The following is a 25,098-nucleotide window of genomic DNA, read 5'->3' as shown; positions in this document are numbered from 1 at the left end:
ATCTGCACTTTTGTAAGCAACCGCTTTCCATGTCACACCTCCAACACTCCCATTAGCTGCAACATCTCAGTGCGTCTTTTTAGCCACTCCCCTCTTCTCTGCTACCGTGTGTCCTAATCTGTACTGGTATTCTGTACGTACAGAATCTGGACACATTTATGGAGCGATTCAGACAAATGCGCAAATGAAAAACCTTGCTCCACCGTGTCCGATATCACGTCTGCGTACAACTCAGAATCAGCCCTCTAGTAGTTATGTGGAATTTGTCACGGTTATGAATGGAAGAAGGAAATACAGAAAACAATGGATATTAGCAGAAATGTAAATGTTTGTTTAAAAAAAAGCCCAACTACCTCTTTATGAATGCAAATGATAGGATAGATGTATAGTGTGTGCGCGCCGCATGAATAGTCCATGTACATGACTCGAAGTGTGGATGTGTCTCAAAGGCCTCGCTAACATCTGGCAATACACAATCTAGGGCCAAAGCATGTGACTTCATGGTCTCATTCAGATGAGCGTGTTGCCAGAATTTACTGATAACTGAGTTTTAAAACTAGTAATGCTGTGATAGAGCTGGAGGTATCCTAGAGATAAATGAATTGCAATAGCAAAATGGTCAGCATGTCAGTGCAATTATTACACTCATTGGGCGGAATTCAATTCAGCGCGGTGCTGAATAGCCCTGGGAGAGAGCTCCTGGAGCTGCTCAATTCAGCGCGCTAAGTCAGAGAATGCCGGTTCTCGCGACTTAACCTGGATGTTTAGTCGCGAGAACCGGCATTCCCCGAGTAAAGTGCCAGCCGCAAGGCTGTTAGTGGAGTGATAAGCCGGCAAATAGCCACGCCACCGGCACTTTTGTCGGATTTCTCCTCACATCCCCAGGAGGGTGTGAGAAGAAGTCCTTTAGCTCGGCCAAACATTGCATTGAATTGAATAGCTCCCGAAGCTCCCTCACGGGGCTATTCATCATAGTTTTGAATTGAATTCCGCCCCAATGTCGTCTTTCATAATTCTCTGCTATAAATTTAATTGTTTTATTTTATTTCAGCGACTTAAGGAAGAAATAGCAGAGGTTACTAATGAAATTGAAAATTTGGGATCACAGGAGGAGAGGTGAGAAGCGCATAATTGTTTCCTTGGGTCCTGCAGGGTGTTTGTTTAGGGCTGAGCTGGAGATTGAGGTTATACAAACTGTTTCATTCAGCTATGGGCATGGCTCCCAACCTATAAGATCATACTGATACAGTAAAACATTATATGTGCTGCTATTTCTTTTTCTTTTCCACTTATCAACTGCTGCTAATACTGTTAGGTAGAGAGAACCTCATTCACAAGCTGATCTAAAAGACTACAGAGTATACATATGTTGGGAAATGGTATGAAATATAGCATGAGAGAACAGAATGAAGCACAGCTCTCATCTGTCCCCATTTAGGCAGGACAGACCTGATATGAAGGCTCTGTCCTGTCATCCTGCCCGTAGACATGTCTGTCCTGCAGGGTGTAGTTGTCTATCATAGTTTGTATTGTTTCGTTTTATTATTATTATTTATGTTTGGCTTCTGTATTCTGCGTAGTAGCACATTGCGGGGAATTGAATCTACCTCTATATGTGTTAATCTGTCTATCTCCCCATATGCATACTATTCTGCTAGGTGGACACAAGCGACTAATCTTGTTATTCTGCGCATGTCTCCGAGTCGCACTGCACACGTGTCCCAGTGGTTCACTGACAGCATATGCATAACAAACTTGGACACCGAGAGAAGGAACTTCGATGGGCGTTCCTATGAGGTATCAGAGGACTGGCGAGCCAGTCGCGGGTGTATCGCGGCCAGTGACTGTGTGTTTTTGCAGTTGAACTGGCGCCGGTGGCCATGATCATTGAACCATAGGGCTGCTCTAATGTTCGATGTACAACCGGTGTGCATTCGATGATACGTCTTTGTACACAAGCAGCGGATTATAGATGCAACCGATTGGACGTCTCCGTAGGAAGCTCATCAGCTGTGGAATTAGCATAATTTTGCAGTCGCGCTGCGCAAAAAGACGCAGTTACGGCTGCATTGGCGTCCACCTCTGAATCGGGCCCAATGTAATTTGTTGGATTCACTCCCGAGCTACTGTTAGCTGTCCCCTGAGGCCACATATAATGACCTCTGTCCCTGATGTATAGCGTTATAAAGATACAGTTAGGCAATTGTTAGTATGCTGGAGAGTGTAAATCAGTTATACATCGGTTATGGTGATCAACTGTTTTTTTTTCCTAATGACACTTCAAACTACTAAGGGCAACCTTCCAATACGACAACAAAAATGTGAACAACCGAAAAGAGGGAGATTATAAAGTACATAGTTGTTTTTCAGATTATCATAGTTTGGATGATCAAAATACAAGACCAAGAAAATCATTTTACCTTAATAATCTACAATGAGGTACTAAGAGTCTCAGCTGTTATCAAGGACTGTATATAAAGGTGGCTTGAATGCACACAGCATCTGATAGGACTATTCAACTGATATTAGGTGGAATATATATATATATATATATATATATATATATATATATATATAGTTCCAATACCATTGCTACATAAACAAAATGTATACCGTAAATTATTACTATATTGGTCAGAATTCAGAAAGAAAATAAAAACTATAGCAACAACCACTCTGTCATCCTGATATAATTGGACAATACTGTGTTATTATTTCTAGATTATGTTTTGGAAGAATAGTGGTACTTACTAGCAATATTTCCTATCATTACACAGCTATTATATTACACTCTATTTCACTAATTTAAAAACTGTACCTAGGTTGAAAAGCCATTTTAATGGTTGCAATAAAGGTTACATTTTAATTTACATCAGTTTCCACTTCTTCTGGCTTCCTGTGTGTTGTGACTTTACTATTCATACATGAAGTTTGCATCATATATTGCTAAGGCATGCCACTCTAACTGCACATTAATCTACAGGAAAAACCTGCAAAAGAATAAACAAGTTGCAATGGGAAGAAAGAAATTCAACATGGACCCAAAGAAGGTATGTACTATGTAGAATTGTATGTCAGCAAGCTTCTGAGCATCTATTCAGCAAATTCCTGTTAACCATGAAGGTAAAATCTTTTTGTAGGGCATCCAGTTCCTGATTGCGAATGAGCTCTTGACAAATACTTGTGAGAGCATTGCTCAGTTCTTGTACAAAGGAGAAGGACTGAACAAAACTGCCATTGGGGACTACTTGGGAGAACGGTAAGAGGAGAATAGTTATCTCTGCATGTGTATATTTGTAAACTTTCAAAAATAGCACCCATGTCTCCTAGAGTCCTAGGCCTTCTGGCTGAAGAGTAACGATAAACCTTATCATTTCCTGCAGCAATTAGAGTTAGCCACTTTCCAGGGAGTAACTACTAAAAAAGTTTAAAAGGGCTGCCAAGGGAATAGGTAGAGATGAGCATACAGAGACACATAGTCAAGATCTTGTTTTGCAGTATAAGACTATTTAAATGAGGGGAGTTAACGGTACTCTGGCGTTCCTGGTAATCACTGTTCATAATATACTTTTAATGGTACACGAGATGCACTTTTATAGCATGGAGTGTTTCTTGTACTATGTCAACCAATTTAAACACACAGAAGGAACACGTGTAATAAAGATAGTCTTTATGTCCCAGGTTACATTTTATATATAGAAGAGTGTTTTGAGAAAACAAAATAGATGATTTTTATTGTTTACACACAATTACACATGTGTTTTCCATAGAGATGACTTCAACATCCGTATACTACATGCATTTGTGGAGCTTCATGAATTTATGGACCTTAACTTGGTGCAGGCACTTCGGTGAGTAGGAGCAATGGTGCATGTGATCTCTGCACATTAATAGGATGAATCATTTTAATTAAACAGTGGATGTGCTGTTGGATCATCTCCCTGGTCCCCAACTCTTCCATATAATTATATCCCTGTATTATTTGTCTCTCTCAGACAGTTCTTGTGGAGTTTTCGCTTGCCAGGAGAGGCCCAGAAGATTGATCGCATGATGGAAGCATTTGCTCAGCGTTACTGTCAGTGTAACCCCGGAGTCTTTCAGTCTACAGGTTTGTAGAATATTCTACTTCTCCTCTCCCACTAAGTTCTTCTTCTTGCTGACAGACATCTGCTACATGCTTAGTATATTAATGCACTGTTTATTCAGTGGGGTATACTGTCCATCTGTTTATTTGCATATTTGCTTTTCCTACATGTGTCTAAATTCTCTGCATGCCGGTCATTGTTTTCACATTGTTCTTATGTCTGTCATCTATTTACTCTTCCCATATACCAACCTATGATATCCTTTACCCACAGACACATGCTATGTATTGTCTTTTGCAATTATTATGTTGAACACGAGTTTGCACAACCCTAATGTCAAGGACAAACCAAATGTAGATCGATTTATATCTATGAACCGTGGCATAAACGATGGAGGCGACCTACCTGAGGACCTGCTGAGAGTAAGTGCAGGTGATGGGGTTTATATATAGTGGGGAGAATGATTGCTGCTACCTAATAGCTTTCTTACAGTATATTACACTGGTTGTTTAAACTATATTGGATGACTCTAAACATAAAATATTTAATTTACAGGAAGGTTTTTAAAAGATAATTAGTTACATTTCCTTAATATGAAAAGTGATCCTTAAATGCACTTTTCACATCAGTCGGATTAGTCAGGTTTCCCATATGGCTGTAACAATCCAGCACCAGAGATACTTTCTCCTGTCAGGAATTCTTTGGGGATTTTTTTTCTCTGCAATGAGAATAGCAGAGTTGTCAGAACCCCTTTCCAGGTTGAAAAAAGCCCACCTGGAAAGGAGATGAAATCATTGGTGCTTGGTGGAGGCGACTCCTCAATCTTTGTAATTAAAGGAGGGCAGGTAAGTACCACGGAATCATCTATATAATAATGCGCTAAGGTCTGTCCCGTCTTCAGCATGCATGCAGAGTGGGAGACTGGGCATGCGCAACCTCTTCTAAAGCTCTCACTGCAGTGAGTGACGAGACAGACCTGGACAGGGTACCCACTTTGCGCCACTGAGGGGTAAGTATATATCGTACAGTGGGGATGGAGTGGGGGGAAGGGGCGGAGCTGCAGGTTGACAGAGGTGACCCTGCATATGCTGAGTCCTACTTACTAGTCCTTTTAATAATGGGACAGAGAGGCATTTCAGCTTCACCTCATACTAGAAGGTGGTCCCTTAATGAGCTCAACAGAGGCAATAGTGTTAGGTACCACAATTTTGAGAATTTCAATTTTAGGCAGCTTCTTGCTGTTATTTAAAGGGATGGTGTCTCAGCAGTTCAGTCAAGGGGAGATATGTCAGACCTTGGAGAGAGATAAAGCAGAGAAGTTGTCCATAGTAACTAATCAGCTTCTAACTGTCATTTTATAGACTGTGCTAGATAATTGGTAGCTAGAGCTGATTGGTTGCTATGGCCAACTTCTCCACCTTATCGTTCTCAGGTTTCATACGTCTCCCCTATAATAATTTTGTTACAGAATAAAGTGCAATAAGATCAATTATGTTGCTGTATGTAAAAAAAAAACATGGCATGCATGAAAATGGCTAGGTCTACTGTTATGTAAAACAGGTCACCTAACATCTAAAAAACGATGTACATTTATAGTCTGCTTAATCCAGTCATTTCAACCATGATGCATCCTATTACTTTGAACAGACTTCAAATGGGATCTTTCCTTATAGCTTTAATATTGACTAAGATGTTTTTCTGTCTTGCTAGAATCTATATGACAGTATAAAGAATGAGCCATTTAAGATTCCAGAGGATGATGGAAATGACCTAACGCACACCTTCTTCAACCCAGATCGTGAGGGCTGGCTGTTAAAGCAGGGTTAGTTGCTTTGTTTTGGGTGAATGGAGTGTCTTACATATGCCAAGGGAGAAGTGTAAGCATTACTTTTTATGGGGAGAAAATGGATGTTTTGATAAGTGGAAGACTGTGCTCATTTGCTGATAAGACTCCACTGGATTTGTATATCCACAAACAGGACCTAAAATAAGTTCTAATTGTTTGCAAAATATTTAGCAGTTAGTGTAGGTAGAGTTTGTGTGATGTAATTGGGGTGAAACTACAAGACTATAGAGAAGGCTGCTTTATTTCTTGTTATGAATTGAAGGACAGAAATAACATAGATGTGTCCTCATACACAATTGCCGCAGTCACGCCAAACAGCCCTCCTTGGCGTGACTCTCTCTGCTTGTGCCGAACGTCTTTTTCACTAGAACGTGCATCTTAGTTGCAATCTGATACAAAAAGAAACGCTTAACAAGACTGCACTGATTCATTTGATATGCAACAATTGTAGCGGCTGCAGCTTTTTTTTATGTCACGTTCCATTGCGCTTCCTCTGCGACTTTGTACATATTAAAAACTCATTTTTGAGGTTAAAGTCGCAGCCCAGCATCTCTGGTATAGATCGGGTGTTATTTTGCTGCATCTGTGATGCAATTAAGACACAGATTTAAAGAAAAAGTTGCTACGGTACACCAGTCGGCGCGGCTCACTTGCACCACTTTGTGTATTGGGGCTTGGTGTATGAGGACACATCTGTACTTAATGTATATGGAAAGGTCCACCAGCAGCCTACTGTTGCTGATATATCTTTTTTTTTTTTTCCTAGTCTGTGTTGTGTCTATGGGCCTGTACTTTGGGTCCTCGTACATATGCTAGAGAGGAATTAGTGTGTGCTTAATGATGATTAGTATATTATTACTTTCAATCTTGTTTATTTAGTTTAATAGGCTGCTTTATTATAAACACATAAAATATAAATCTGTACACGCTCTAAAGTAAGAGTTACAATGTACAATGTTACCCTATATAAATCCCTTTATAGCAGCTCCCTTACTTACCACTCGGTAAATTCACCGCCTTGCACCTGGAAGTTAGGTACAGGTGTAATAACATAGGCATTCATTAGATAATCTCATCAGTGGTATATTGAACACTGTTTGTGGCTCTGTTTTATGATTGTTTGCACAGAAAGATTTTAATGTAAAACTTTTTTCTTCTTTACTTGTATGTTTTCTCCATATTGGCTGCTCTTTTTTGCCCCACCAGGAGGTATGTACATGGCTCTTTTTTTTTAATTGTATACAGGTGCTGGACGCAAGCTTAAAGCTGATATTTCTGTGCTGGATTCTAGCCGGTAACATGTATGTGCTGCCTCTGTCCTTCTCAGTCTTTCCTGCACATTAGAATACAGGGGCTCATATATACTACATAAACAATACAAACATCAACATTTTAATACCTTTAATAAGGAGGGACAATTTTTTTTTTTATTGAATAAAACATTCTATTAGTTGATGGACACGGTAATCAATTTCACATTATATTAAGCCTAGGCTACTAAAATATATAATTGTCATGGCAATAGAAACGAAAATAGTAATCTTTAGTATTAGAAAGAGTAATGGTGCGTACACACTGGGCGATTAAAGTGGACGACTGAACGATAACGATATCGTTATCGTTCAGTCGTCCACTTTATCGTCCATGTTTAACACAAAAAAGATGAACGATGACGACGACGCGCGTTCCCGCGGGTCGTTCGTCATCCTCGTTCATCGGGCTGACATGCAGGCCAACCTGACGACCTCGTCAGGTTGCTGCATGTCAGGGAATGGGTGAGAGAGCCCGGCGCTGAACGATATCGCTAATGATATCGTTCAGCGGCTGTGCTCAATGTCATGAACGACATTGAGCACAGCCTGCCGGGGACACACTAGACGATATCGCTCAGGGAGCATATCGTCTAGTGTGTATGCACCTTTAGTGATATTTTTGCATGGAAATGGGACACCCTGTTTATGATTTCAATCTACCTTGACAACATTAAGAATCATAAACATCTTAGGTCATCTTCATATTGTCACGATTCAGCTGGGATTAACACAGCCAATAACAGGGGCGAGGTGTTCACCAGGGGACCAGCAGAGTGGGCTTATCTGCATCAGCATGCATTTTGCGGCCCCCCGCATTGGTTCCGAGCGTGATAGATGATGGTAGTCAAAGCCAATGGGATATGCAGGAGGAAGGTCAGGTTCAAGCCAAGCTCAAGTTGTTCAGGTTTCGAATGGGTTAATGCAGGAGAAAGATTTGGAATAAACAGGGTTATGAAGCCTAATATGCTAGCAATTTCCTGTAGCCAGAGTGGAGTTTAAATCAGTTGTCTGATTAGAACAGCCCGTCTCCAGGGGCATCAGTGATCACATGGCTGAAATTATGAGCAGCAGGCTATTACTGAGCAAAATATGTATTTTTAATTAAATAGTAACATGACAACTAAACTATACATCTTCAATTATACAGGAAATGTAAAAACAAATGCAATATACAGCAACCTGTCCTCCCCCCTTGCCCCCTCAAAAAAATATTTCATACTGATTGAATTCTACACACAGCCACACAGGAGACCTCATGGTGTGCATTTCATAGAAAGTGCTGGTTAGTTAGTGCTAAGGCTAGGATAAATAACATATGACTTCCTATGTCAGAATGTCACAAAACAAGCTGAATTCCAAAAACGGAATAGCCTTATAAATTAAATGCATTAAAGGTGTATTTCTACAACTGGTGCTTAGTGTCAGAACTTAGGGTCTCATTCAGACCCGTTCGCGAGCGCAGGACGCTCGCAAGTGGGTCGATGGTACCCAAATGCGCATGCGCACGAGGGAGGCTGCTCCGTCGTGCGCATGTGCGAGACCCGGCGAGCGACGGGGAAACCGTCACTCGGGGTCTTGCACCAAAGGGGGCGTGCTGTCGATGGTGAGTGACAGCACGCCTCCTTTGGTGGGCGTGCTGGGGCGTGGCTGCCCAGACGGAGGCATTCCCATGGGAACGCCTACCGTCTGGGTCCGGCCCCACTGACATCACTAGTGATATCAGTGGGAGTGATTTTGGCTCTGATAGAGCCAAAATCACTCCAGGGCTTGCGGCAGCGAGACCCTACCGCAGGGTCTCGTCGCAAGCGCGATGGTCTTGACCATCGCGACCATCATCATGGACGCTCGCATTTTCTGTGGGTGGTAACCCACAGCTATGCGAGCGTCCAGGAGGACGCACCAAAAATAAAAAAAAAAAGCCCTGATTTAGAGCGGGCGCTCATTCAGAGCGTCCGGCTCTGAATCAGGCCCTTAATCCCCTTAAGCGCTGGACATTTGCTATTCAATCACCCATTATATATAACATATTATTAAATATATACATGTTTAAACATACGTATAACATATACATTATCTATATATTCAGCCCTCATTAGGCGCATAGTGCCCAATTACACAAGAAGGTGAACTTTTTCTTTTGGCCATCTGAGCTGTGTGGGGCCGTTCCCCGGTCGATTTATTTATTTATTTATTTGAACCATGCAACATTTTAAATTACACAGGTTGCATTATTTGACTATATATATATATATATATATATATATATATATATATATATATATATATAAATATAATTATTTTATTTTGTTAACACTGTGCCTCTTTAGGATTTGGTGGTATGCATGTGTTCACAAACAAAAGCTACCATTAGAGACACAAATTGAAATGCATTATTAGAATGTGGACGCGATAGCTCAATTTGTTCAGCACAGGAAGCACCTGGATGATGGGAAAATAGATTGGTGGTTTAGTTGGTCTCTATATGAGTTTTAGTTTCTGAATATATAGATTATGGCAGAAAATTAACTATATATGTACACTGCTAGGCTAGCTGTAAAATCTGCCCTATATTCAGTGATTTGTTCTAAAGCTCCTTCTCTTCATTATATTGTGTTATTCAGTTGTATCCCTCTGTTGACAGGTGTAGAAACCATGACATTTGCTATATTAGAACAATAAACAAATTACCAAGCGCCTGATAGACACAAGAGATAAAGGTTTTTAATCTGCAGCAGTAAATGAAGAGGTGATTGCCAACCTCACAAAAATAGATAAATAATTATAGATATTACTGTACTGATTAAACCTTGATATATATATTTATTAAACCTGTATAAAATTGTTATCATACAAAGCTTAAAAGGAAAAAAAAAAATCAAACTCAATTTTTCCATTTTATCTAATTAATATAAACAGTATTCATTAATAAGCCACAAACTGAGATCTCTATAAAGACTATGGGAGGAATTCAATTAGCCGCTGTAATTTACCTCGGGCTAATTGATCCTACGCGGCTATTCAGTTAGCCCCAAAGACCTTAACGGGGATTTTTTTCAGGTCCGCTCATACCCTGAAAGAAATCCCCAATAAATAGCCTATTAACAGGTGCTAAGATCCAGCTCACACATGGGTTTGTAAACTTATCACAAATTGTATCTGTTAACACGTTAATTTAACGGGTGTTAAAAAGGGTCGCGTGTGAAAAAGGGTCTGGAGTTGAATAGCCCTGAGGATACCACTCTCTCTTCCCCCCCCCCCCTGTTAAATGAGTGGCCCTAACTGAATGTACCCCTATGTATGTGTAAGAACAAATACCCAGATCCGGACATCCGTTTGACTGAGCTTATACATATGAAACAAGCCGCGAAAGAACACAATTATACAAAGCTATAGGAATGTTCCTATGTTAGGAAGAGACACCTGCAGTGAGCCTGGTTAGTAAGCAAGGGCCAGTTATCGTTATTAGCTGTTACTGTACAAAGATAGTTCTATACGGGACTGTGTGAAATGAAGCTCAATGCTCACATTCCTAATTGGCGAAAAAAATATTCACAAGGTGGAAAACTGGACGGTGAATGTCCCGAATATCAGGTTATACATAGTGTAGGATTACCTCCGTGCCGGGTGCTGGGGATGCTCTCCTGGTTGTCAGCAGGCTGTGAGCGATATGAAGTCACTTGCTGTACGGAGTGCAGCCAGCGCACTACAAGGCACTCCCAGAACTGGTGCTATTATCATGAAGCATTGGGGACGCTGGTACAGAGAGGCCTTGACGTTGTCCGGTGCTTAACCAAGTATTTGCATGTAATATATATGCAACAAAGATCTCTGAATATCTATTATCATGTAGTATTCAAGTCTTTTTGTTGTGTTGGGTTTTTTTTGCAGTGTGCTGGAGGGAACATCGGTTTCTTTTTTCTAGTTGAAAGCTGGTGCAGATCAGAGCTGTGTATCCCCAGCGACGGCAAAAGCAGTAGGAGGTTTCAACAAGCACCAGCTTCCGTGGGACACCAGCAGTGCCAAGTGCTGAGGCACATTCCAGGGCATGCTGGGAGCTCTCACGTTCATTACTCTGTGATCCATCCTGTAGCTGCAGCTTGGTAGTACATGGCTGTATTCTAGTGTAAGGACCCACAGCACCGTCGCTTACTATTCCAGTGCTGTTAGCTATAATCACAGTCTGGTTATTGGGGCAAGCAATGTTTTGTCCACCTCTATGGACTTTTTCAAGCTTATTTTATCTAATAGCAATTCTACAATTCTATTTTTACATTACAAAGTTATTGCTTTGCAAATGTTGGGGGGTACAAATAAAGCAAAACGGGGCTGCCAGTGGGTACCCAGGTGACGCACAGTTGAGAACCACAGTAATAATCCAATCACATCTGCATATTTTTCTTTTCTAATAAATGGAAAAAACGAATTATTTACTTGTAAACAACATTTTATTCTACGGAATTTATTTTGCTAGACTGATTATATATTGCTAAGTATAACTAGGGTTGCGCGAGCGTTGTCGCTGCACAGATCACAGTGCCCTGTGGGCGGCACTGCTGCTCATGCATGGCCCTTGCATCTGGCTAGCAGAGTGCCTGGAACAGCACCCCGTAGCCACAAAAGTTGCTTCAGAGCATCCTCTGGACGCTCCAGACAGGCACCCTGCAGCTCTTACGGTATCCCCGTAGCATCCTGAGTTTGCTGCACCCCTTGCAGATGCTTCATGTGCTTCCTGCAAATGTGAATGTATGTGCACCAAAATATACACATGACATCACAAAATAGCAAATGCACTGACAGGCGCATTCTTGCACATTTGTAGATCACCTATTGTGAGAGTGTATAAAGTTTATAAATGCAGAAGACATTTAGAGAAAAAACACAGGCAGTGGGTGGTACGGGTTCCACGTAACTATAAGAGCCAAACAGTATGCAATTTTGCGATTCCTTGACATATGGGTAATGTTCTTATTTCTCTGAGGAACTTTACTGAAAGAAATGGCTAAGTACTAACATTACTTTAGTACATTTTCCATGATGAGAAACTGTATATTTTTGTCAAGTGTAGGTCACAGTAGGGAATGAAATTCAAGTAGTGTATTTTGTATGGATCATTTTCTGTTTCCTCAGACCACTCATACTCTCCTAGAGACTGACACTATGACTCGCTTCCTTTCACTTTTCACCTGCACTGAGCTTCTGCTTTCTCTTTCCAACACTGACTGGAAATGGCAGATACTATCCTGAATTCCTTTCATCTCTCTCTCTCTGGACAACATTCTTCTGGGATTGCTTGGGTGCTGCTGGCTTCTGCTTGTGTTGCTTTGTGGCTAATCAGGAAACCAGTGCCGCTCATATCATGCCAAGCTGCTTTTTGTAAGTATGCTTACTGTAAACCGTGTTTTGTTTTCCCCTAAAGTTGCTCCGTTTACTCCTCTTTTCACTTTTTAGGAGGTCGCGTTAAGACATGGAAAAGACGTTGGTTCATTCTGACTGACAATTGTCTGTACTATTTTGAGTACACAACGGTGAGAGGACCCGTTTCTGACTGTGTATATATGTGTACCTGCACTATACAATAGCTGCCGTGTCTTCGATGTACTGATAATTATTGTAAATGCTACAAAAAAAAGCATTTCTTTCCTTGACATAATAAGAGGCCAAATTTGAGGCTGACTAATGAGACAACAAAAGGACCAAACAACATTGCTTCCACAGTAAATTAGAACTGTATCTGAATTGTAGTACGTTTCCCCGGGTAACCCAGAAAATCACTACTGGTGTATGTAGAATTCTTTGAGCACTACTGTAAATATTTCTGTCTCACAATGGCATCCCAACTCTTTCAGCTCAGTACATGCACTGGGAAATACGCTGTAGGCAGCTACAGGAACTGTACAAAATTTTAAGCAGATAGATACAGTACAAGTCACAGCAAGTTAAATCACAGTTTGTTAATTCCAATGATTTTTTTTCTAGCATAGCATTCCAGGTACACTACTGAACACAGACTACTAAGCCTAAAATAAAACTTAATAACACAAAGTACAGGTCTCTGATAGGGGTAGCATTTTTTTGGGAACATCCCCCACGGCATTGTGTCACTCCATTTTCACAATGTACTTAATAATATTATTATTATTGATTAAGCTATTTCTATAGTGCACACACATTCTGCAGCATTTTACTGAGAATATTTAGTCATTCCTTCAGGTGTGGTATGACATGTATTATATCGACCTGTTCATTATGGTGACACTCCACTTTTAGACTAACCCTAACCGAAGCCTAACTTTGTTGACATGTTAAATGTAAACATTCTGATGTCCACATTTTGACTGTTGACATCCTGACTGCTTCCCATGCACTTCATTGCCCGCCACAGTGGAGTTTACAATCTATTTTCCATACCACAGTACACACACATACAGTGGGGTTAATTTTTTTATTTTTTTTTGGGGGGGGGGGGGGGTTCAGAATCCAAATTGACCTACCAGTACATGATTCTGGATTATAGCAGGAAACCAGAGTACCTGGAGGAAACTCACATAAATATAAACTCCACACAGACAAGACCTTGGTGGGAATCGGACCCAAGACCTCAGTGCTGTGAGGCAGTCATTTTGCTATTAATTGTTTATTATGGTTTATTTCTATAGATAATATTTAATTAAGCACCCTAGTCCCTGCATTGAAGCTTACATTTAAATGCTCTACCACACAAACATACACATAAATTAGGGTCCTTTTTATTTTGTTAGCAGCCAGTTAACTTACTACCCTCTATGTTTTGGAAGTGTGACAGGAAACAGGGACATCTGGTGGTAACACACTCAAGCATGTGGAGAATATACAAACTATATGCTCTGATTGGACTTGAACCCATGATCCCAATGCTGTGAGGCAGAAATGCTAACCATTGTTGTTGTGGTACTTTTTTTTTATTCTAAAGCAGCTCTATGCTAAGCAATATTTTGGTACCCCACCCCTTTCACGGAACAGCAAGCTTTCAGCAGCTACAGACTAGCCACTTTCTATTAGTCTCAGTGGCACATACACAAGCTGGAGCAATACTCTCTTCATATAGTCCCACAGATATGTATCACATAGCCTTTATTAACCTCAATGTGTGCAAGTGTGTGAGTTTTGGGACTCTCTATACACAGATTGTTGACCTTGCAGTTGCAGTGAGACACTTGATATGACTGTGACAATAAATACAAATCACCCTAGGGTCCAGCAGGGATTCAGTTCTTTAACTTTAACAAATGTGTTTGTCAGTCACATGTGCAATGTGCTCTCTAGCATAGTGCTTCCCACAGTGACTGGATATTGCGTTAGTTTAACACTCCTGCATGCCTAAACCTATGCCTCAGCTAGAAGGTGTAAGTGCCAACCAGACGGCACTGGTCCAAATGCTTTTTTTATTTGATTAATGTAACAGAGTAATACAGAAATATAGTTATCTAAAAAATGTGACACTCACTACAAACAGCAGTTAAACAGTCTAAAATCCACCTTATCTTTTTAGTAAAGACAGTCTTCTGTATGTGTGTGCTAAACATTGCTCCTCTGCACCACACCCCTCCTCTACTGCAGATAGATGTACTCTGCTTTCCTATCGGACATTACAGGGGAGGAGGATGAGGAGAGACTAGTACAGGATGGAGGGAGCACTGGTGGCAGGGGCAGTTTGGGAATTGAAAGTGGCCCTGGAAAAATCTGAAAAAGAGGCCCCGTGTGCGCGCGAGAAAAAAACAAAAAAACAAAACAAAAGGGGTGTGGCCTCACAGAAAGGGGTGTGGCCTCATGGAAAGGGGTGTGGCCTCACATGATATGCCATGCCATTTTCGTCATACTGGGGGCATATTCACTGCGCGAGGAGCTGATGTGCATGCCCACAGCCCCTCTTTCAAGTGAATAAACACAGCAGGTGAATGAGCATTTTCTTACCTATATGATTTCTCTGCAATGGTGAACCTTAAGTCGGTAGTCACTATTCATGCATGAGATCACATGGTCTGGAAACCACCTGTTTGCGTAGCAATAAAACCAATGTCACCATCATGCAACAGTAGTTCAACTAGATAATACTTAAGGGCCTATTCATCATCACTTAATTTCTACAAAAGCAAGTGAAAATTAACATGTTCACCTGCAATTGTAGAAATTAAGTTATCAGGCCATTCATCAAGAAGGTACAGCAGGAGATATCAGGCCATCCTCTTGCGGAATGGCCCGCTGACCCCATACAATAGTATGGCGACAGAATTTATCAAGCTCCGAAAATGCAATAATTTCGGAGCTTGACTGCAGGGAAACAGGTCCGGGTTGTGAAGAGGGATCCTTTTGGATCCCTCCCCCCCTGTCCGGCTCCTTTTGTCGGACGTCAGGGCTCTTGTGCGCATGCGTGACATGTAGGTCACTCATGTGCACTTGTCTCACTGCTCCGAAAGGAGCAGTGAAACACTTCGGGGAGACAGCTGATTTTTGGATCAGCTGTCTCTGTGCCGGAGCAATGATGAATTGCTCTGGCGCTCGCAGCGAGATGGAATGTTAATTATCCGGGTCCGTTCGGACCCTGATAATTAACATAATGACTAGGCCCCATAGTAACAGAAGTTTTTGGGCAGGACAAATGTGAGTTTCCCTTATCAAACAAATTAATATTAATAAAATATATTTGTTAATTTGGTACCATTTGCATCAGTGATATGGTTTCATTTGAATTGTTGTCTTACTGAAGACTACTGTCCGTCCCCCAGTCTTTTCTTCTAATAATACCAGCAGTCCTATTGTCCTCTGTGTGTCTCCTGCACAATCGCCTTGGTGTCTCCAGCCCATCCCCCCTGTGTGTCTCTAGTATACAGTGTCAGCCCCCCCCCTCTGTGTGTCTCTAGTCTATAGCGTCAGCCCTCCCCTCTGTGTGTCTCTAGTCTATAGTGTCAGCTCGCCATCTGTGGATCTCCATAATCTCAGCCCATTCCTCCCTGTGTGTTTTCCTCACTTACCTGAATCTTCTCTTCCTCCTAATGGTGGTTGAAGACTCCTCACTGACAGCCTCTCTTCTTAAGCGCGCTCAGTGCTGACGTCACACGTGCAGAGTAGGGGAATAACATGATCCTAGCCCCTGCCCTCCCAGGTAGCAGCCCCCTTACACAGTGTCCCCAAGTAGCAGCCCACTTATACAGTGTCCCCAAGTAGCAGCCCCCTTATACAGTGTCCCCAAGTAGCAGCCCCCTTATACAGTGTCCCCAAGTAGCAGCCCCTTATACAGTGTCCCCAGATAGCAGCCCCCTTTATACAGTGCCCCCAGGTAGCAGCCCCCTTTATACAGTGCCCCCAGGTAGCAGCTGACAGGCAGCAGCACACAATAATTGGACAGGACTTTTGGAAATTGGGCCTGTGTGTACGGGGGCCGGGGGGTGATCGCCCTTATCGCCCTCCCCCCCTTTGGATCCACCGGTGCTGACGCCGCTGTCACCCGCAGCCCCATTGCCCGCCCCTGCTGCAGCTACAAAGATTGTCTCCTCTCCGCTCTGCACTCTCTCCCTAGGCTGTGAAATTAAGCTTGACACTTCACAGCCTGGGGAGGGAAGAGTGGAGAGGAGATGATCAGGCTAACAGATTGCCTGCGCGGCCCCCCCACCTCCGCTGCAGCTTACCGGCTCCCTCCCTTGATGTCCCGCCGCTGGTCGCGGGTTCATGCCACCTTCTTCCTCTCTTGGATCTTCCTCGGCGTGTGACGTCGACAGTATGTTGGGTGGGTTTAAATAGGGTGCCGCTAGCCTCTCTTCTCGCGCGAGAGAGAGGCTAAGCTAAGGCAGGGGCCAGACAAAGTTGACAGCCAGCCGGGTGCCTGTGAAAGCTCGGCGGCCGGCGGGTGATGTAAATAAGGGGAGCGGGGCCTCACAGGAAAGCGGCCCCGCAACCATTCGGCCCACCGGGATTCTTCCCGCCAAAAACACCTGCCAATCCGCCCCTGACTGGTGGCTGCTGCTGTGTGGAGCATTCACGGTTTCCCAGACATATACACTGATAGAATAATGGTGAGGCTAGTGTCTATTATATGCAGGCCTGCACGCATAAACCCACCATCAGAACATTTCTTACCATATCATCATTGATGTATTTTGTATCCACTGCACTTATAGGAAAAGGATTATTAAAAAATATATTGCATTCTTACATTACATCGTAATGGAGGAATACAAAAACAATAACAAGTCCACTCTTTACTAACTATGTTGATCTAGTGCAGGGATGGGGAACCTCAGACCCGGGGGCCATATAAGGCCCTCTGAATAATTTGGTCAGGCCCTCTGAGCTTTTTTTTTCTGCTAGCCTCATCTGGCCAGCAGGGCGCCTAGAATTGCACACTGCAGCCAGAATGTATGCAGCAGTGCCAATTGGAGCAACCTCAGGACGCTTCAGATGTTCACCCCACTGCCTTTACAGCTCCCCAGAGCATCCTCAGGATGCTCAATCACCAGCTATTGTGGCACTGCCCCAGTGTGACATCACACAAAGGGGCGTGGCCTGCATCAGGCCCACGAATAATGGGCCTGATTCAGACCCACTCGCAAGAGGCTGTCCGCTCGCAAGTGGGTCGATGTTGTGCTCTGCGCATGCGCACGACGGCGGGAGCTCCGTCGTGCGCATGCGCCAGACGCGACGAGCGAAGGACTTTCCTTCGCTCGTTGTGTCTGATCAAAGGGGCCGTGCTGTCGATGTTGATTGACAGCACGCCCCCTTTGGTGGGCATGCCTCCCTGACGGGGGCGTTCCCGCGGGAACGCCTCCCGTCAGAAGCCGGCCCACTGACATCACTAGTGATGTCAGTAGGAGTGATTTTGGCTCTGATAGAGCCAAAATCACTCCGGGGCTTGCGGTTGAAAACCTCAACCGCAGGCTCCGGCTCGCAGTTTCGATGGTTGCGATGGTCACGACCATCGCGGCCATCAAACTGCACGCTCGTATAGGCTGTGGGTGGTGACCCACAGCTATACGAGCGTCCAGGAGGACGCTCCATTTTTATGGAGGGCGGCCCTCATTCAGAGCGTGCGCTCTGCTCAGAGCGTACGGCTCTGAATGAGGGCCAATGTTATATATATATATCAAAATGGCCCTCTGCAGATAAAAGGTTCCCCACCCCTTATCTAGAGGAATGCGTAATACCTCTCTCCCCTCATCCTCCTTCACCTCTCCGAGCTGCCAATATATCCTTTCTTAAATGACAATCTGATTAGCTGTATCAATCAAGCCATTTACTGTTTCCAATAATAAAGGTCACCAATCCATTTCTAAATTATCCACTGAATTTTTCATCACTTCCTTTGAAGGGATGTTTCTAGCTAACTATCCTAACCGTGACAGACAAATCACTATATAAATAGCTGATTAAATATGTACAATCTGTCATTATAAGTAATAAAGGGACCCAGCATATGCCAGGTTACCTCACTCTGCTTCTCCATCCCCCTTCCCATCCCCTCCTCGCTGTGTACCTACCACGGCCCATTTCCAGTGCAGAGTGTTCCTCCATCTTCTCCAGCAGGTCTGTACCATCGCTGCAGTGGGAGCCATTGGGTGGAATGTTGAAGACTGGACAGACCTTAGTTCATTATTATATAGATCCTTTCTTGACACTTTTTATTCTCTGAACCCTGAGTTGTGCCTATGTTTCTCTTATAGCAAGGGACACAAAATATGAAGTATGTGTTTTTCTCCATGGATGCAATGTGCCAAATATGACTTTTTATTGATGATGTTGAGGAAGGTTGGGAATTCCTCTGATTCCTAGATACAAGGCACTTGTCAGCCCCAGGACATGAGACACAAACATTTTGGAGTGTCTCATTAGATTTTGGGGTGTGTTTAAACAAATGTAAACTCAAAAGTGCATATGAGATTTTGACTTTATTTTAAAGGATAATGAAATAATAATGTCCATTGTGGGTTTAATACACCACTTCATAATGGTGCAATAATGGCTAGAAACAGATTTTTCTTCATCTGCAATTTTATTGACGTAGCTTATTCTCTTGCAGGATAAGGAGCCACGTGGGATAATACCTCTAGAAAACCTGAGCCTCCGGGAGGTTGAAGATTCCAAAAAGCCTGTGAGTGTCTAAGGGACTATGCTTAAGGCGACCAGGGAGTAGGGATCATAGGGCCTGATTCAGTGTTCTACGGTGATGCAGCCGCTGCTGCTAATGTGTATGAAGAAGCGATGAGAAAATATGCAAATGTCGTAGCTCCCGGGAGATGTACTGCGACGCCCACCTGCGTCTTTGCAAAGCCAAGCACCTGCGCACAAAGACGCAGCATCAGTCGCAGATCATTAGATTGTTGCAGTCCAGACTAAGCCTATGGTCCTGCAGAATGGCCATGGGAAATGAGACACCAGAGCCTTATTTCTTGTGTACGGGATCGCAGATCTCAAAACTGTCACGACCTTCCTGCATTCTTTGCCGCCACTCCCAGTTACCTCCCCCAAACACTCCCTGACTGGTAATCACACTGTGAGGAAATAGTCGCTGCAATCGACTACGGTAATGTACCCCGACACATGCACAGATTGCTGATTATCGCTCCATTGGAAAAACATTGACGTAGTGTACAACTCTGAATCAGGTCCATTAATCCCTATGACAGTGTGATCTAAACCTATCGTTTCCAAGCAGCTCACTTGTGAACTTATTCAATACAAGTCATTTTTCTGTCGAAGCTTTCCCTTGTGAACATTGTGTAACCCCACAGCCAAAGTAGTAATGTACTCTTCATTTTCCTCATCCAGTAATGAGCATGAGCAGCGATTCATACATGAAGTTCCTGGTTATGTATTATGTAGGTTATGTCCTGGTGATTCTGTGTCACCATGGTCATTGGGGCCTCCAGCATCCAATATTTTTCAGTGACAAATATTATGTTGCCCTCCACTGGATTATAACATTTATGAAGGGTTCAATAGTCCCTACTTACTCGTCTGCTTGGTGGCATACATACAAAAATAAACACTTGTAAAAGAGACTAGTTTATTTCTTTTAGTTGTCTCATTTCCCTCTCACCTTTCTCAAAACATGTGATGTCCTCTGTAAGTATTAGGACAGTGGCCCCTAAATTACTATTTTTGCTGTCTACTCAACCATGAAATGTGAGAGGAGAAGCAGATTGAGTCAAAGATACAGAATGTCACTTTTAATTTAGTATTTTCTGTTTCCTATTGTATCTACTTTTTAGTCAGTTAGGCCTTAACCAACATGAAGAAACAGAGAACAGTCTCTAAACTAAAAACAATCTAATTGGATACGGAAAGAAAAAAACTTCTATTAGAACTATAGCAGAAATATTTAGCAATATGCTCACCTAAACTAGGGAAAAGGTGCAGATATAGAGGAGGTACACTCTGCCTCTGACTTGCTGACATATACACCGACCACATGGTAACTGTGACAATACTTAGAGAGGACACTAATATATTCTAACTCCTCTCTTACTTTCCTGCTCTACGCCATTGTATTTCTCACTCTCTGCTACATAATCCTCCTTTTTCTCTTTATTTCCTCATTCCTACTCTTTTCTCTTTGTAGAACTGTTTTGAGCTGTTTATACCAGATAACAAGGACCAAGTAATCAAAGCATGCAAGACAGAGGCAGATGGAAGAGTGGTGGAGGGGAATCACACAGTCTACCGGATCTCGGCGCCTACACAAGAAGAGAAGGATGAGTGGATGAAAAGCATAAAGTAAGTGGCTGCCTCTACTAAGAGAAATAGGTTTGAAAACAATACAATAATTACTGCAGGGGATGTGGACTATTGAGTCTTGTACTACCACAAATCTTCCTGAAACTCGGTTAAGCCGTGTACACACTGGAACGATATCGGCCCGATTTTGCCAAATCGGAACAACAAATTGGGCATAGTGTATGCTCCCATGGTCACATGCGATATTGTGTGATTGGCCGTGCTGTATGACCAATCACAAGATATCGCATGCAATGCCATACATATTAATGAAGGACGGACCGAGTAATCATTTCGTCGTTCATTAAATCGGGTAATGGGTACCGGCAATCATGCACTGTCCAAGGTGAAGGCAAATCGTCTTGAACATCAGACAGATTGCCTATCGCTCCAGTGTCTACCCAGCTTTAGTCTTTGCTACAGGGTATAAAAATATTAATAAGACAGAAAGTGATGGAGTACAGTTAACCCTACTTGTCTCCACTTTTTTCTGTGATGTCTATTGTACGGTGTTACACTTGCATAAACAAAACCTAGTGCAAGTGCAACCTTCGTGCAAAATAAACCTATAAACACTTAACACAGGAGATACAAGCAGAAATTCACATTAAGTGCTGCCTCGGGGCTAGTTGCGGGCTTACTGCGGACTGCTATTTGAATATCTCTGGGCACTTTAACTTGGAGCTGGAGCGCATGGTAAAGCCCACAACTAACGGAATTCTCCCCATGTAAGTGCACATGCTTGAACTTAGACAAGCATGTGCTTTCTCTCCCATTTCTGGCTTTTGAAAACTTCTGTAGTTTAGTGGCTGGAGGTGACTGGCTTAATAACTTGGTGCACTAATGCCAACAAGACCAACTCTCAGCAATATCAACTATGATGAATGTACAAAAAAAAAGCTTAAATGCAAGCTCACGCTGACTCAAGTGTGAAGGCAAATGGTTTAGACATAAATAGAATGGATTTTATTTTCACATGTGGTTAAATTTGTTGATTTTGTAATAAAATATCAAGATAGATGCTGCATTTAAATGCCAGTGAGTAAGGGCCCTTAGAGCCTCATTAAAAATGTAATGTAATAATAATTTGGCTTTCTCTGTTTGTCTCAATCCAGAGCTGCCATTAGCAGGGACCCATTCTATGAAATGCTGGCTGCCCGAAAGAAGAAGGTTTCCTCAACAAGAAGACATTAGATTATTTTGCAGTGAACTTGATCTCAAACATTTGGGATTGGAAAGTGTACTTTAACCAGCGAATTTAGATATTTAAATGTTTCATCTTTCGAGTAATTTACAATTTTCTCATAACGCTATGATAGTAATAACTGGTACTAAATACAAAGTTCTACATGTTCTGCTTTTATTAGTTTTAGCAAGGGTTGGGCAGACTACCTGGGTTCTGCCCAACCCTTGCTAAATCTAATTAACCAGTTAACTAACGTGGTTAGATGGGATGCAAACGCAGCCAGCTGTGCTTCATCTGACAAGGTGCGAATGCACCGCCCCGCTGTGTTTGAAGAGGAAATTTGTTGTACGCATGTGCAGAGCGGATCTCTTCCGACTCCCCGGGGGCCGGCAATTTCTGGTCGGCTTTGCTGAAAAAATAGTTAAGTGGTTAAAGCAGAACATTTTGTTGCATTTATATCAAAATAGGGTAACGTAGGCATGTGTTTATGGGCAGAATAGCTAGCCTACTTTGCCGTCTCTCTATCTAGTTTGCATATACATTGGTTGTGTTTTGTTGCAATTATGAAATCTTTCTAGTAACTGTGACAAGTTATATAGGATACGTCTATTGTCAACCCTGGAATAGGTACTTTATAAATCAGTTCCAAAAAGTCAAGTGTCCTGAGATATTGCCACTATGTGTGTTTGTCTCCTTCCTCCATATTTATTTTTCTAAGTATTTTTCATTTTATAGCTGGTACTATTTCAGTGTTTGTAAATTGTTTAAGTTTTTTGGTGGGGGTGCATGTTGTCCTGTGCAATGTCCTATTATTGTATTTCAGTTTTATCAGAGTTTATAAACAAAATTATAAGGTTACTCTGTTTAAAACTATGACTTTGTTAATGGGCCAGATGTATTTGTTTAGCATGTCAGTATTCAGGGCAAACAAGAGGAAATTTCAAACTCCAGAGCTGGTTTCAACTTCTTGCCATCCCCAAGCTGTACGCCAAATTCTGTAACAGCCCAGCCTAGGCTGGTGTGGCCGCATGGACTATATGGAAGCTTAGTTCACTTTTATTCGCCACTGCCCTACAGCTCCCATGTCCGTATGTAGTGAGAAACTGTTGATTGTGTGGAAGAAATCTGTTAAGATGCATGTAAACTTCAGTCATAATTTATAGCTATAAACTAATTGCTGCTTCTGTTTTTGTAAATGAACACAGATTAAACTGTCCATAAATAATTCAGGTGTCTGTTTTAATGTATGGAAAAATTGTAATATTTTATTTTTTCAAATATCCATTTGCCATTTACTAGGCAATATTATGGCCAAACTTTAAGTATATCATCTCTGGAAAGGAACTTCTTACCAGGTAATTGGTATTCTACTGCCACATCTCTCACCTCTTTAACCTATCTCTCTCCACTGTCCCTGTCCCCTCCTCCTTTAAACATGTCCTAAATTCGCTCTCTCATTCTATATATATATATATATATATATATATATATATATATATATATAAATAAATGAGGGGCACTCACCAGTATTGCACATAAAAAGCAGAATTTATTTCTCACATAATCCATAGGCGAATAGTACTCCTCAACGTTTCGGTCCCATCCAGACCATTATCAAGAGACACATCAGTGCAGCTTACACAGCAGTATCCACCAAATCCTTATGGATCCCAAGTTAAACTGTGCATCTCCTACTAGGTCCCTAAATACCCCCATCAATCAGCCAAATCACATACACGTGTCCCACACACCAGACACAGGTAACGCTAACAAGCGACGCTTACCCGTGCTATCCACACATGTATAGAGCGGCATCCATGTACCAGCACTTCCTGTGTATGAACCGCATGTCAGAATCAACGTGGGTATAGTGACGCGGGCTCCACCACGTGGACCGCACGCGTCACTTCCGCCGGCACAGCGCGTGTATTAGAAATCAGCAGCATACAACTGCCCAAAGCCTCCAGCGTCGATGGCCACGCCTACTGGGCGCACCAAAGGCTGTCCAAATACAGTTACACCCATACTCATTGCCATGGCAACCCGTAATTATGGACTTAAGCATGTAAGCACATGTAAATACAATACGTCAACATATATCTTAAAGGGCACTCCACTACAAAGCAGCCCACAGATATACCAAACGATGAAAGTGCATGGAGCCATACTGCGCTCATTAGTGGGGGCATTCAGAGACTCATACCATAGGAGCAAACCTGTTATAAACCCTCACAAATACAAAATTATTACCATACATAAATATATACATACATTAAATTACATATACTACCCGAGACAAAAATGTATATAAACAAAATGATAATAATATTAACAATAACAACATACTCAAAATAAACAAAATAAACTAAACTCAAAATAAAATGGGAGTGTATTGATCAAAAATCATATAGTAAAAAATAAGCCAAATACCACCAATGTATTCCAACGACAGCACTGCGCAAGAAAACTAGCGCAAAAAAATATTCAATGGATTACCCTCATTGAGACCATTTGGTGATACAGTACCAAGACGAAAAATCCATCTTGCTTCGAGCTTTTTTAGTATAAGGGCACGGTCCCCACCCCGTTTTAGAGGTGGTACCCAATCAATAATGCGACATCTTAAGGAGGTGAGCTGATGCCCCAACAATAAAAAATGATGGGCCACTGGCTTATCTGTAGACCCATTTGAGAGGGCCTGTCGTATTGATGTCCGATGATTGGCCATTCTCTCTCGAAATGTGCAAGTAGTCATGCCCACGTAGGACAGTCCACAAGGACACGTCAATAAATAGACCACATGATCCAGTTGACAATGAAGCTTATACCGTTTTTATTGTTGGGGCATCAGCTCACCTCCTTAAGATGTCGCATTATTGATTGGGTACCACCTCTAAAACGGGGTGGGGACCGTGCCCTTATACT

At 42.3% G+C, this 25,098-nt stretch overlaps 1 protein-coding gene across 1 annotated transcript in view; it reads left to right on the top strand.

Annotated features, from left to right (window-relative positions):
* The window catches only part of LOC148511883 (cytohesin-1), a 39,433-nt gene extending 16,035 nt beyond the window's left edge, over positions 1 to 23,398 (top strand). The window contains exons 3-13 of the mRNA XM_088482661.1: positions 1,052 to 1,116; positions 2,984 to 3,050; positions 3,141 to 3,259; positions 3,771 to 3,851; positions 3,996 to 4,108; positions 4,359 to 4,507; positions 5,796 to 5,908; positions 12,691 to 12,769; positions 19,291 to 19,362; positions 20,833 to 20,987; positions 22,103 to 23,398. Coding sequence (XP_088338787.1) covers positions 1,052 to 1,116; positions 2,984 to 3,050; positions 3,141 to 3,259; positions 3,771 to 3,851; positions 3,996 to 4,108; positions 4,359 to 4,507; positions 5,796 to 5,908; positions 12,691 to 12,769; positions 19,291 to 19,362; positions 20,833 to 20,987; positions 22,103 to 22,181 — 1,092 coding nt within the window. The 3' untranslated portion in view covers positions 22,182 to 23,398. The remainder of the gene's footprint in view (positions 1 to 1,051; positions 1,117 to 2,983; positions 3,051 to 3,140; positions 3,260 to 3,770; positions 3,852 to 3,995; positions 4,109 to 4,358; positions 4,508 to 5,795; positions 5,909 to 12,690; positions 12,770 to 19,290; positions 19,363 to 20,832; positions 20,988 to 22,102) is intronic.
* The last annotated feature ends 1,700 nt before the right edge of the window (positions 23,399 to 25,098 follow it).

Source organism: Taudactylus pleione, unplaced genomic scaffold, assembly GCF_031769625.1.
Source record: "Taudactylus pleione unplaced genomic scaffold, aTauple2 ptg000290l, whole genome shotgun sequence".
NCBI classification, from domain to species: Eukaryota; Metazoa; Chordata; class Amphibia; order Anura; family Myobatrachidae; genus Taudactylus; species Taudactylus pleione.
This window is presented reverse-complemented; position numbering and strand designations above follow the sequence as displayed.